At 38.4% G+C, this 13,890-nt stretch overlaps 1 protein-coding gene across 1 annotated transcript in view; it reads right to left on the bottom strand.

Moving 5' to 3' along the window:
- The window catches only part of PDZRN4 (PDZ domain containing ring finger 4), a 115,021-nt gene that overhangs the window by 4,050 nt on the left and 97,081 nt on the right, over positions 1–13,890 (bottom strand). The window contains exons 6-7 of the mRNA XM_088141531.1: positions 6,522–6,623; positions 3,393–3,509 (exon numbers count right to left, since the gene is read on the bottom strand). Coding sequence (XP_087997657.1) covers positions 3,393–3,509; positions 6,522–6,623 — 219 coding nt within the window. The remainder of the gene's footprint in view (positions 1–3,392; positions 3,510–6,521; positions 6,624–13,890) is intronic.

The raw sequence follows: 13,890 nt of genomic DNA, 5'->3' as shown, positions 1-13,890 counted from the left end.
TTAGAATAAATATAATTAAAGTGTATTGGAGTATAAACTAAATTAAAAAATGAAATAAAAGAAGTTAACAGAAGTGTCTACCTGACGTTTCTGAGCCTCTGCATTGAGTTAGCAGTGAATCTACTGACAGCTTTATGGGTATCTGTCAGTCTTTTAAGCTAATACTCTAGCCTAATTATCCATTTTTTCTGATATGTAAAGGCATTTCTCATGTACTCCCATTTCAGCAAGCAAGTCTGGGTCTTAAAGTTACTAACTTGAAAATGAAAATGTAAGTTTGTCTTTAACTCACAGCCTCTCTCCTAGGCAGTGCTACATTGTGGGGTAGACACTTTGCATATGCTCAGTGAAACTATTTTCTGTAAGTTTAGCGTTAAATAATGTGGGTGCTGCATAGCTCATGAAGTTACCATTGTCATGTAGTTTAAACTAGGTTCTTTCTTCATTTCCAAAGTATGCCTTTCATATATACCATTCAGTGGAACAATCCATAAGAATCTGATGCATAAATTCTAACAAAACTCTAATCATAGGACAGCTTGACCATGAAATTGATACACTGGAGGCAGGCAGTGCATAGATTAAAGCAGGTATGTTCCATATTGCACAAGTCCACACTTCATATAATGCAGTACAGACTAAATGAATTTTTTCTTGGTTGTTACAGCCATTACTGGAATTCATCATAATCTAGACTCTATGGTTATCCTTTACATGCTGTGAAAGATAGAGCTTTTCTGAATTCTCTCAGAAACACAAACTATATAGCCGACATTAGAGATTGGTTTAAAGATTTTTTTTTTAAAATAAGGTATTGTAAGTAAATTACACTAGAATAATGGGAATAAAGTGTGCAATGGAAACAGACAGAAAAGCAGAATTTAAAATTAATTGAACCTAATTCATTTTAAATCTAGCTAAAACTAACTAGCATGCATTTACATGAGTATGGCAGAATAACATTGTATGGTAAGAATCATTTCTCAGTGTGTGTAATGGTATGTGAGAATGAATTGGAAGACAAGAGCTGCAGCCTAGACAAATGTTGTACAAAAGGTATCTCAGCCCACATAAGGAAAAGGGGTATGGGAAGCCATCTCAATCTCAGGAGGGACCCTCCCTGGTTTTCTGGAAAGTAAAGATAACAGAGGGGAGAAGTGCTTTCAGACTTGCAAGATTATGTTACTGTAACCTTACGAAAAAGGTAGGCATAGTCCTCATGGATTGTGCTTCTTGTCTGGACTACTTCAAAGGGCTGACTGTGGAACCAGTTGTTTACTTTCTCTCTTCAAACTGAACTAATTTCATGAAGAACATGTCACATTAATTGTTAATTATGAGCCAAAATTATAATTTCATATAAATTAATTAATTAACCAACCCACCAACCCATATTATAAGCCTTAGTTGGAGGCACGCAGGATTACGGCTCATGAGAAATGATCTAGACAATATGTTTGCTGTGAGTATCTTGATAAAATGTACAGATTTCGGGGAAACTGCTTTATTTCATGTACCTACTTATGTTGGAATGCTTCCAGATAGGCAGTGTCCCAGTGTTATGAATCAGGAGGCATTGTACACTAATTCCATTTCTTTTAATAGATTATTGGCAATAAGTAAAAAAATATGGACAGAATGTGGAAAAAAAAATGAACAATTCATACAAACTGTGCCTCTGATTCCAACAGTCATTTTTATGAGTTTCCATGACACAGGTGTAAACCCTTTTTCTGGCTAGAGAAACTGCACTTGATTGTTTGAGTGGAAAGCTGGGGGCCAAATTCCAAGAAGTAGTTGGACCAGGGCAAAAACAAAGTTTAATTTCATTTAATCAGAACTTCATTTAATTAAAATTAAAAACAATTCATATCTCTTCAGTCATGCATTTACTTTGTGTTTCTTTTAAAAATATATATTATGTTGACAGTCATATTAAACATTGCATTTAATTATAACTTTCTGTACTGTACTAGGCTGTAGTGAAGACTTTGGAGCAGTGTATCTCAACCTTGCCAGCTTTCAGATGTGTGGACTCCAACTCCCAGAATTCCCCAGCCAGCTGCTGGCTGGGGAATTCTGGAAGTTGAAGTCCATACATCTGAAAGCTACCAAGTTTGAGAAACACTGCTTTGGAGGGTGACTTGGGTCCCTGGGTGCTCAGGTTGTGATCTCTTCCTTTCTTTAGCACCATAGATACATTAGAATCTTATGCTCTATTTTATAGCCCAAAAGGCTCTTACAATGAAATCTCATTTAGATCTATAAAGTGGCAAATGAAACAGCCCTATATGTAGGTGGAGTCCGAATTAATTTTTCACTTCCCTTTCCAACTTTTACCTTGGTCTTCCATGGTGTCATCCTTTCGCTTCTGCCTATCAAGTAGCAGGTATCACTAAGTTTTTCCCAAGTCTTAGGGATGTGAACAAGTAGCTGGAATTTATACAGCTTATGGTGACAAGATGTTCTTTGCCAAGCAGCCACTATTACTTTTTTCTTCCTTCTGCAGGATGGACGTAGGTCTGACCAGCTGAAACCTGCTTAGATTGTGAAGGACATTTTGCCTTGATGCACATACATTCATATGTGGAAAGAAAGCTGGTTTTTAAACTATCATTGTTTCAAAAAAGCACACAAACCTATCAGGAAAGATGCTGTTTAAGATCACAAGACATGGAATGTGCAGTTACTATATAAAAGAAATAAAAATATCTAATAACAGAGAAAAGATGGGTTATGTTTTATCCATTCCCTTCTTCTGAGGGAAGAAGGGAATGGATAAAACATAACCCATCTTTTATGCAGTAATTGTGTATTCTGTCTCCTGAGATTAATTTCCTACCATCTTAATCTAATGGTATTATATTTCATTGTTGCAAGCCACCTTGAATGCTCATATAAGCCAAAACATATACATTTAATAAATAATAATAATAATAATAATAATAATAATAATAATAATAATAATAATGGCTGATCTTAAAATTCTAAGCAAGTATTAATTGGACCAGATTAATACTTGCAAAGGAGACAGGGAAGTTAAAAAGCATCTCAGAAGGTAGCAGTGGCAAACCACATTTGTACCTGTTACCATGAAAACTACATGGAGGTGTTCATGAAATTTCTTTAACGTGACTTGAAGAAAAACATTACCTTTATTCTGGAATATTAGTTCAGAAGAAAAGAAAAACATAATCAAAATTAACTTGTTGAGAAATCAGAAAGAATTAGGAATACCAACATGCGTGGCTTCTAATCTTCTCCCTCTAATATTTCTACTGCCTCTTATTGTTACTGGTTGAGATACTTCAGTGCAATGTTCTCATTTGAATTTGTAATTTCATTCTTTGTTTATTAAAAGCATATATTTTGACATCTTACATCAAACCTACCTGCTCCACTTCATTGCCTGTGTATTGCACTGCTTCATCATGCTGTTCTTCCAACATTTCCAAGTTTAACTCCTCTAAGAATTCATTCCTTTCATCATCCAGCCACCCTTCTTCCAACTGTAAAAAATACAGTAGTGCATTATTTCAGTAGTAAATCCAAATGGCAGAAGTGTCTAATTCTTATTATAATAATAACTTTCTTTGGTCTTGGAGTTTGCCTCTCCAAAAGGCAAACTAAATTGATCACCCAAAAATGGCTGGAGACTTTTTTCCTTGCTGAATTGATAGCAATGATTCTCTCTCACAATAAGGGGGAGAGCATATACAAAACATTTCCTTTCAAAATCTACACAGGAAATACCTGCAAAATCCTTAAACTGTTACATTCTTTATTTCTAGGAATAGCAGTTTTTTTTTTAAAGAATTAAAGGATATTAAAATATGGCTATGAGACAACTGTATTCTTCTTGATTAACCACCACCAACTCAAGGCTGTGACTCACTGCCTGAACCTCAACTGAATCCTCTTTGTGTGTTTCAATCACATTTGTCTTATTGATTTCTCAGGTAAACTTCCAGTAACAGGATCTACAACAACACAAGAATAATTGACTGACAAGGTGCCTTTAAGGCATGTTTTGTTTTTCAGCTCTTCCTTGGAGATGCTTGAGTAAAAAGTAGGAAAGTAATATGTTTTGAAAACCAACTTGCATAACCAGAATAAGGCTTATTTTGGGCTACCCAAAGAACGTTCTCCATATATAAATGTCATGTTCATATGAATATACATTTTTCTAGAGTAAGTGGGGTAAAATAATGCTCAATAATGCTTGTCATAACCATGGGATATAGAAGTATCACTGTCAACATTCTTTTTATCAATAGTCTGGAAAGACAGATATTTTAAGATGAAGATATTTTAAGGGAAACATTTATATTCTATTGTAAATATTACTTTTCAGCAGGTGAATGTACAAATTCTGCATGTTTCTCATGGTATTATTATGGCCCTTATATGTTCCTGCAAGCTTAATGCTGCAGATTTATACACAAGGACAAGTCATGTTGCTTGGCTTAATCATATAAGTGAAATACCAACAGGATTTACTTTAACTGAATGTCCCAAGGCACCAGAGATCTGAGTGCTATGACAATATGTTGGGTTCCCTTCCTCCAGCAATACATCTGGTAAGTTGAGGAACAGAAAGCATTTTGGAATATTACTGAAATACACCAGTTCTTCAAAATTAGTGACAACCAGATGAAGAATGGGAACCTATGAAGCCTCTGAAGACGTTATGAACTGTTAAGCATGCATTATGACCCCTTTTGGATTAATTTTATTTTTATCAGAATTTTCACATATTTTGTTATTTCATCATGTGCTCCTGTGTATTTTACTAGTTTTATAATTATTTTTTTACTCCTTTTATGCACTATAGATAAAATTGCTTGTTCCAAAAAAGAATAGCACCGTGGATATATATGTGTGATGCATTTTCTAATACACACTACGTTCTTCCAGATGCTGCTTCTCGTCACAATGGTATTACTGAACTAAGAAATCATAATCAGATATACTTCAAAGAACTAATAGTTCTGAGATACCAGTGCTGTTTGGATCAGCCATAAATGTCATGACCTTACAGATCCTGATTATAGAAACAAGTATAGTTTTTGGCACAATTTTCATGTTACTACAGCTCCAATTCAGAGCCTGATTAGCCACAATGCATAATGGGTTGAATTTTGACAGGAGTCATACTGTAGTCTCACTGAAGTCAACATGATAGATTAGGCAAGGTTAACTTAACTCTTACTTTCATGTGACTAAGGCAGAACTAGGGTGGATCTAATCCATGCCTGAATGCGCCATATTTTTCTTAACAATTTCCTCAGTTTATCAAAAAATTCAAGAGTCAGTAGTGTCTAGACAACAGTTGCAAATTGGAATCAAATATTTCCTGTTAACTTTTGACCACTTCAACTGTGTAAGAGGGGCCAGAACAGACTAATGGTAGCCTCAGGTAGCCATTGTTTGTTGTACAACTGTATCCAGAAAGAGAGATTCATCACTGATATAAACCTCCTTAAGTCCCTATAGGCAGAATGTTTCAGCAAGCCATTTATAGTTCCAGAAAGTCATCTAAGCCTACAAGTCCCACATCCAAACTATATAAACCTGAAGTGAATTGCTTTCTTCTACCCTAACATACAGCTTATTCTTTTGGGGCCATTTAGAAGGTGTAAGACTATAAAGGAAATATATGCTTCAGACTATGATTCTGTATTACTGCTATAGTCAAGGAAGGATTTCAGGTGACACTGAATTACATTTACTCAGTGTAATTTATAGGGACTCTGCAGAGTTACCAGCTCTGAAAAATATCAGATCAATAACATGAGAAGCAAATGGCAATATAAACAGCTTTGCCTAAACCAGTAATAGATGGATACAGTAGTGTCAATGGAATGCCTTTTTTTTTTTAGCATTACTGAAGGATATAAAAAGAAATACAAAAGGAAGCACAGCTAGTATTTTTCTTCCACATTTTAAAATTTTTATTAGTCTGCTCTGCACTTCTGTTTTCACAAATATGAACCATTTTTATATGGAATCATTTTACTGGACAGATACAAAAACAAAGCAAAGCAAAAGAAAACCTACAACCTGCCATAGATCTTCAGCATATATGTATCCAGACTAAATCTTGAAATCCAGATATAATGGTTTGCTACATGCTATAGACATGTGTTTGCGTCTGCAAATACACAACCCAAATCTGTACCATTTTATGTCCATGAAGAAATTTCTTCCTATACATAAGCAATTTCATCATGTTTCTTTGTTTTTGTTTGAGTGTATTATTAGTATAAGATAATCAACGACATATGTGCAGATATATAGGGTTTTAAAGACTACTCAGCATGTAGAATAACAACTGCATTCTCATTAACTTTGTTTATACCACTAGACACAAATGGCAGAAGACATTGTATTATCATTTTCATTGTTTTGACCCAATCTGCTATATTGTTATTTTTATGCTGTCCATCCTTTATGTATGACAGTGAATATATGTTCACTGATGAAGATCATCCTTTCCCAATGCATCCATTTATTCTAACCTGCATCTCTGGTCTTGCTACAAGCAATACAATTTTCTTGCATTCATCATGGGAAAGCATTGCCACTGCCTCTTCCCGATTCTGGACATCTTGGCCATTTATCTGGAAAACAAATGGAAGTGGCACATTAGTTTCCATTTCCACAACACAACACATAATATAGAGCAAATACTAGCTCATTTGTGGCAAATGTATGGACAATGAAGCTCACACAATAGTTTCATCTTCAGCCCCCTCCATGGTAAGTGCCTTCACTCAATTATGCGCTTACTGTAAGAGCTGTATCGATCGTTGAAGGATGGCGGACATCAGAGGAAGCAGTTATGTTCATAAATGTCCAACCTGCACCCTGGCAACATACATCTAGCAACACAATTAACCAGCCTTTGACAGGTGACGTTCATCTTTCTCCCTTCAGAGTAATGGAAGTGTCAGTCTGAGATAATAGAGCTGGTGGAAACAAGACGGGTAATACTAAAGCTGAAATCAGTCATACTGCAAGCACAAAAAGAGCCAATTAGAGATCTATACTATTATCTTTCACCAGGCCATACTTATTGGCCACTCTGAGTGCTGTTTTATTCCATCCTGTAATATTTGTATGTGCACCCACATGCACAAATAACGGGGTACCAAAATTAGGTAACCCTCAGCATTCATACTTGGGAGTAAGTTTCACTAAATTCTCGAGACTTTTGGTGAGTAGTCATCCCTATGATTATTCTGAAAATCCAGGTTTTATGCTAGGGGATTTCAAGTGACGTTTCTGTCAACAACAAAACAGCTATACTCCAGCATCAAAGATGTTATGCCAAAACAAAAGTCAGGATGCATACAACAAATATAGGCAACCAATGGAAACGTGCAAAAATGCTGCCAGCTCAGAAACACAAATTATATGCCTTTTGGATACATTAGCAGGAAACTGTCGAAGTGGCTTTCTGCTGTATAATCATACCTCCATCCATTTTCTTTTGCTGAGGATCACAGGGCAAGACAAGCAAAGGAATACAACATATAAAATATCTGCAAACAAAATCTATACATTTAGTAATGTCTTATATTGGATATGACTAGCTATAGTTGAAGTATTACAGATAGCCCCCTTCACAATCTGTGAACCACAGTACAGGTAATTGGTGGTCAGTGGAATCCTACTAAATAGCTGTGGCCAATTTCTTTGAATTGAGGATCCCATTCAATCTTGCCTAGCTGCTCGTGAAATACTCAGGGAAAGGACTGCTGAGCAATGGGTGAACCCATAGACACAAACCCCCAAACAAAATCCCAAACCTGGCAGATTAAAAATTCATATTTAACACCAGTTATATTGGGACTGCAGCTTCCAGTGTCCTGCAGCCTCTGGGTAGAAGTTTCTGGAAGTTGTACTTTCACCACCACTGGAGAGTGCCAAGTTAGGGACAGCTGATTTAATAAATACTTTAGTAAATAAATATTTTGTCTAGAAGAAGTCCAGCATACTGCTCAAGTGTCTCAACTATAGGACACTGCATCCTCTCATGTGCTTTTTGCTCAATTTTCTCCTTTAAAACTGAAGATAAGTTGTTTTAAACTATACACAATTCTTCTAAAAAGTAAACAGATTAACTTCCAAAATGTGTGTGAATTTAACTTCATATTAAGGGCATTCATACTTCTTGAATACATGCTGTCCTGGAACTGTTGCTATGGTTACTGGCTTCTTTTTTTATAACCTGATCACTTTCAGGTAACTGATCTTATGCAGACTGTTTCCAAATAGTTCTGCAAGGAAGTCTACTCCTGAATTTCCATGAAAATAGCAGGAGGCTTACTTGTATGCTGCATTACTCACATGGTAAGCTATCCCTTAATAGGGCTTCTTCTGTGATCATGGCAGAAGATTTACACAGGGCGTACTAAAACTAAATGCTACTATTTGCCTTCAAACCTTTGCAGTAATTCACGCTGTTTCTATTTTTATGGTGGCAACTGAGAAGAGGCACTGGGCCACTGTAAAGTCTCGGGGAAATGTCACATTTAGCCACCCAATGAGACAGTGGTATTTGGATTACCTAATCTTTTAGGATTGCTGTCTCTCTTTTCCTTTTATTTGTCTTTAAGGATTTAGACCAGTGTTTTTCAAACTTGCAACTTTAAGATGGGTGGACCTCAACTCCCAGAATTATGGGAGTTGAAGTCCACACATTTTAAAGTTGCCAAGTCTGAAAAACACTGGGTTAGAGACATCTTATAGACAGGACATGTTGTTGTTCAACTTGTTTCCAACTCTATCACGAGAAGAGTTTGCCTTAATTGCCAGAAACGTCTTCCTTGAGTTTTTGGAAAATTATGCTCTTGATATCAGTATTATTATCCAGCCATGTTGTCTTCTGCCATCCTCTTTGTCTACTGCTTTCAATTTTTCAAAGCACCAGGTTCTTCTCTAAGTCTCTTGCTTCCAAATTATGTGTCCAAAATATTTAAGCTTTATCTTAAATTAATACTTCTGGGCTGTCTGGTTTTACTTCATCTAGTACTGAATGATTTTTTTTTCTTTCTGGTCAATAATTTTCTCATCACCACAGTTCAAAGGTGCTTTTATTTTCCCCCCATATGGCCAGATTTTCCCGCCATATGTTCTGCATGGGAAAACTGTGGCCTTGGCAGGGTGTACCTTTTGTGGGCAGTGTGATGTGTCTGCCCTTTTAATAGTTTGTCTGGATTTGTCATAGACTTTCTCCCAAGAAGCAGACAACTCATTATTTCATGGTTACAGTCACTATCCTTGTGGATTTTTGAGCCTAGAAAGATAAAGTTTCTACAGCTTCTTTATCTATTTGCATTGGACTGATGCTAGAAGTTCACAATCTTAGGATTTTTTTTAAATATATAGTGAGCATCAGACAGTTTTTGTATTTTAATTTTTCACCTTCTTTAAGTCCTTCTCACTTTCAGCCACCAAAGTAGAATGAGTTAGAACGTAATTCCATACAAACTGTATTACAGAGCTTAGGATTGTCTACACTCCTAGAAAAGTTCACAAATCCTACAATATTTCTATCAAGTTATGATATTCCTTTCAGAACTAGAAACAAATGCCTAGTTTTTCTGATAGCCTGCCTACAGCATTTTAACTCTCCACCATAGCTTTCACATCAGAATTACTACTTTCTTTTCTCTTCTCTACACAAAAGTAGCTGCTGCAGGAGACAGAAAAGGAAAACATTTTACTTATTTATTTAAATGTACATGGCTGCCAGGCCAACACGCAACTCTGGGAGGTTAACAAAAGGCTAAAAACAGCAATTAACCAAAAAATTAATGTATACATTCAAGTATTTAAAACAGGCTCACATGACCTCCTGACTCAGTGTTCATAATTCACACTGAGTGGTCTTCGAGGCAGCCCCATGTAGAGTTTGTTGCAATAATCCAGGTGAGAGGTGGCCAAGGCTTGTTTTGGCCCATTAAGGTAGGGCAGGTCAGGTCAGGAAATGGATACCACATGAACTACTAGAATTTTACTTTATTGTCATAGGGTATAATAACAAAATATTGAAAGCCTGACAATGTATCTACACAGAAATGGAGACAAGATGAATTTGTACAAAGACCCCTCAAGCAGGAACCATGAGTTTAATACGTCCACCAAATGAACTCAACCAGAAAAATGGAAGATATTCTGATTTAAATCCAAATCTACTGCCACTTGGCATAGCTACAATTGAGCCTAACCCTGTTCTCCTCTTCCAGGCCTCCAGGCATTGGGATAGAAAATTGATGGTATCACTTGCGTAGCTTAGAGTTGAAATACGTAACTAGATAATATCAGCATACTGATGATACCTAAACGCATATTGATGGATATCACCCAACAATTTCATGTTGATATTAGAAGCAGGGAGGGAATCAAGCCCTGAGGCACTCCACAAAGCAAGAGCCTTGTACTAAATCTCCCCAATACCACCCAGAACTTGTGGATTAGGATTAGGAAGAGAACCATGGCAACACCACACACCCTACTCCCTACCAGTCAGTCCAGAAGATTACCATGACCAATGGTATCAAAGGCTACCAAGAGATCAAGGAGAATTAAGACAGATGCATAACTCTTATCCCAGTCCCATCACAGATTATCTACAAGCAGCATTATGCCTAGGGCTAAAGTCTGACTGGAAGGGGTCCAGATAATCTACTTCCTCCAGGGGCTTTTGAAGCTGCAGCCTGACCTACATCTCAACATTCTCCCCTCCCCCCAAAATAGATTGGAGGCAGGCCAGAAAATGTCCAACACTATTGGGTCTAGAGATGACCACCGCTTCATTAATTGCAAGCAAACCACTCCCTCACTTAAGGATGAATTCTGCTTTGACCCAACTACATATCATCCCCCAGATGGCCTTAAGCAGCCAGGAAGGACTTGAATCTAGTATACAGATGGCCATGCTCACAGCCCCAAGAAACCTGTCCACTTCATAAACTCCTCCCAGATAACCAAGTCAAACCATACCTCAGAGAATTCAGCAGGACTTGCACAGATCTGAGCGATTTTATCCATTCGATGCCTTGAATAATCCTCACAGTGGCCCTTCAGATGTTCCTCTGACCCTTTCTTTCCTAAGAGGGTGCAGGTCACCTTAAGGAGGGCTGCCGGATGCCAATCTGTGGACACAATAAGAGCGGAAAAATAATTATGTTTTGCCGCTCTTATCGCCACAGTGAAGTCCTTAATAAAGGCTTTTACCCATGTTCAGTCAGACTCACTTTTTGTTTTTCCCCAGTGGCACTCTAGGCATCTCTTCTGCTATTTCATCTCCAGAATTCCACTGAAAAGCAGGTTGCCCTCTGAGATCCACGTGCAGAGAAAGGCCCACAGGCACAATCTGATCTAAGGCCACTGCTATTCTCTCATTCTGGGCATTAACTAAGGCCTTAGTTGAATTGTGTACCAGAGCCTCAGGAACTTCCCCAAGCTCCCTACGAAACCAAATAGCATCCACCAAGTGTCTGAGGCAGGCTAAATGAATAGGCCCTGCCTCCCTGAATTGAGGAACAACTATGGATAGCTCCAAAGCAATCAAAAAATGATCTGACCATGACAAAGGACAGATACTACTAACTCCCAAATCCAGATCATATTGCCACTATCTTCAGACAAAAAAAACAGATCTAACATGTGAACCCCACTGTGTGTTGGACCCTTGATAATCTGGATCAAGTACATGGTGGCCATGAACTCCTGATCTGCTTCAGACTTCACATCCAAAGAAAGCAAGTTAAAGTCTCTCAGTTCCTTAAGTTGCAGCTCAATCAAGAAGACACTATGCAACAGACAGTGTCAGCAATGATTCTATCTGTTTTGTAGAACCCAATTTCCCAAACAGAGTCTCACATATGCTCATCTGCAGAGCAGCACTTCTGAAAGCCACTAGAGTCTCCCAGATAACAATAGACCACTCCATCATTCCTGTGCTGGGATTGCAGTTGCTTCAAACTTGACACCCACACAGGCACATTTCCAAGAGGAGAACATGCCTCTCCCATTTCCATCTAGATGTAAGCCATACATTCCAGGTCAGCCCTCTTACCAGTGATAAGATCCTGGATGAGATAACCCTTATTACAGGCTGATCTGGCATCTAGTAGCAACAGCTGGAGACCTAGGTCACAGAGAATTGAATGCCAGGCATTGGGATTAAGATTAAGGCATTTGTGGAAGGTGAAATTGGTACAGAATACTGAGTACACCTTCCCCAAGCCTGGATTGCCCCATCTCCCACCATATCTTCCTCTGTTCATTGCCCCAAGATGTTATAGTCTGCCCCTTCCCACCTGCCCCCAGCATCAAACCATCTCCTCCTGATCCCTGCTATCACCCTCCCCCCCCCGGCTCAAGGACTCTATTCAACTAGTCCAGAATAAGAAACCAATGCCATAGAGGTCAGGTCTACTTTTATTGCAACAACTTTAATAACAGACTCTTGCAAGTCTAAATATGCTTCCCCCCCTCACTTTATCTTCATGTGAACCAGTGAGGGGCCTGCCAGAGATGTTTACTCAAAGTAGTTTTTTGGAATGGGCTCAAGTCATTCTTGTCTGATTATTGGCTAAGTAGTAGCTCTTCCTCCTGTCCTTCAATGCCATTCCCTATGCCCTCTATAGCTAACTTGTCAGAATCTTCCAGATAACTTCTGTCTTAGCACTCAGCTTCCAGACAGATCAGTTGCTGTCCCCCACATATGTCATAACTCCCATGCACCCACCCACACTTTTGTACATACATCCTCAATACCAATCCACAGACTGGGGTAGAAGGACACTATTGCCCACTCTTGCATCTCACCCAGATGGAAGACAAACACTGTCCACCTCAGACATCTTAGTCTGGAGAAAACATCTACTCCCAATCCACAGTTGAAAAATCCTCTCCCTCCTAGTCTCAGGTTCTTCTGTTGCTGCATATATAAGCTGCATAAAATGCATGGCCAGCAGATAGTTCCAGCAGCTGATGTTCCTCTTCTTTGCTGACCCAGTGACATATGAAAGAGACAAAATGGCTGCTGCCCAAGCTGACAGACTCCACAGAAGCTGCAGAACTAAGGATTCAACTTGGCTGCTGGCCTGATCTCACTCCCACTGCCACTGTAACTCAGCAGCCAGTCTGCCACCATCATCATCACCAAGCAGCTGATTACAGCTGACATCACCACCAGGCGAGCATTCATTGCCATTTCCATAGCCATCCAACAGCTGATCTGATGCACTGCTGCCCCATCATCTCCACTGTCTCATCTAGCTCTTAAATCACCTCTGCTGTTTTGGCTGGGATCCACAGGCCTTTTCCATCTACTCTGAACATGGCTGTTCTTCTTAGGCCATCCTGAACACTGGATATTTTCTATTCCACTGCTACCACTACCAAGCCCTTTAAACATCTGCCAGCAGTGCAAGTGGCATTCTTTCGCTAACATATCTAGCCATCCAAACTCCAGGGCTCTGTTACTAACCCACACTTTGTCCCACCACAACATTTCTAAATTAGGGTGCGCAACAGAATAGGGGAGGATAGGTCTCCTGCTATTGGAGGATTCTTGGGAAATCTGAATTTTCCATAATCCACTGCATTCAGTCACATGGTTAGCCAGAAAAAAGAAATCATAAGGGTCACCTATTACTTAATAATGTCATGTATCCTGTGTCATCTCTCCTTGACTAAATAATCTCTCCCTTTGATTAGTAGAAGCAAATATATTATGTACAAGATACAAGTCTTTGCCAATAATTGTAACTGCATAATAATCCATAACTATTTGAGATTCAGTAATCCAGCTTTTCCAGAAACAAATCTGGGATAATGTAACATAGTGTTTTGTTTTCATCATAAAGA

Source organism: Python bivittatus, unplaced genomic scaffold (assembly GCF_059951505.1).
Source record: "Python bivittatus isolate LINGU-HERP-01145 unplaced genomic scaffold, Pbiv_v1 ctg000330_np1212, whole genome shotgun sequence".
NCBI classification, from domain to species: domain Eukaryota; kingdom Metazoa; phylum Chordata; class Lepidosauria; order Squamata; family Pythonidae; genus Python; species Python bivittatus.
The sequence above is the reverse complement of the archived record's forward strand: the minus strand, read 5'-3'. Positions and strand labels throughout refer to the sequence as shown.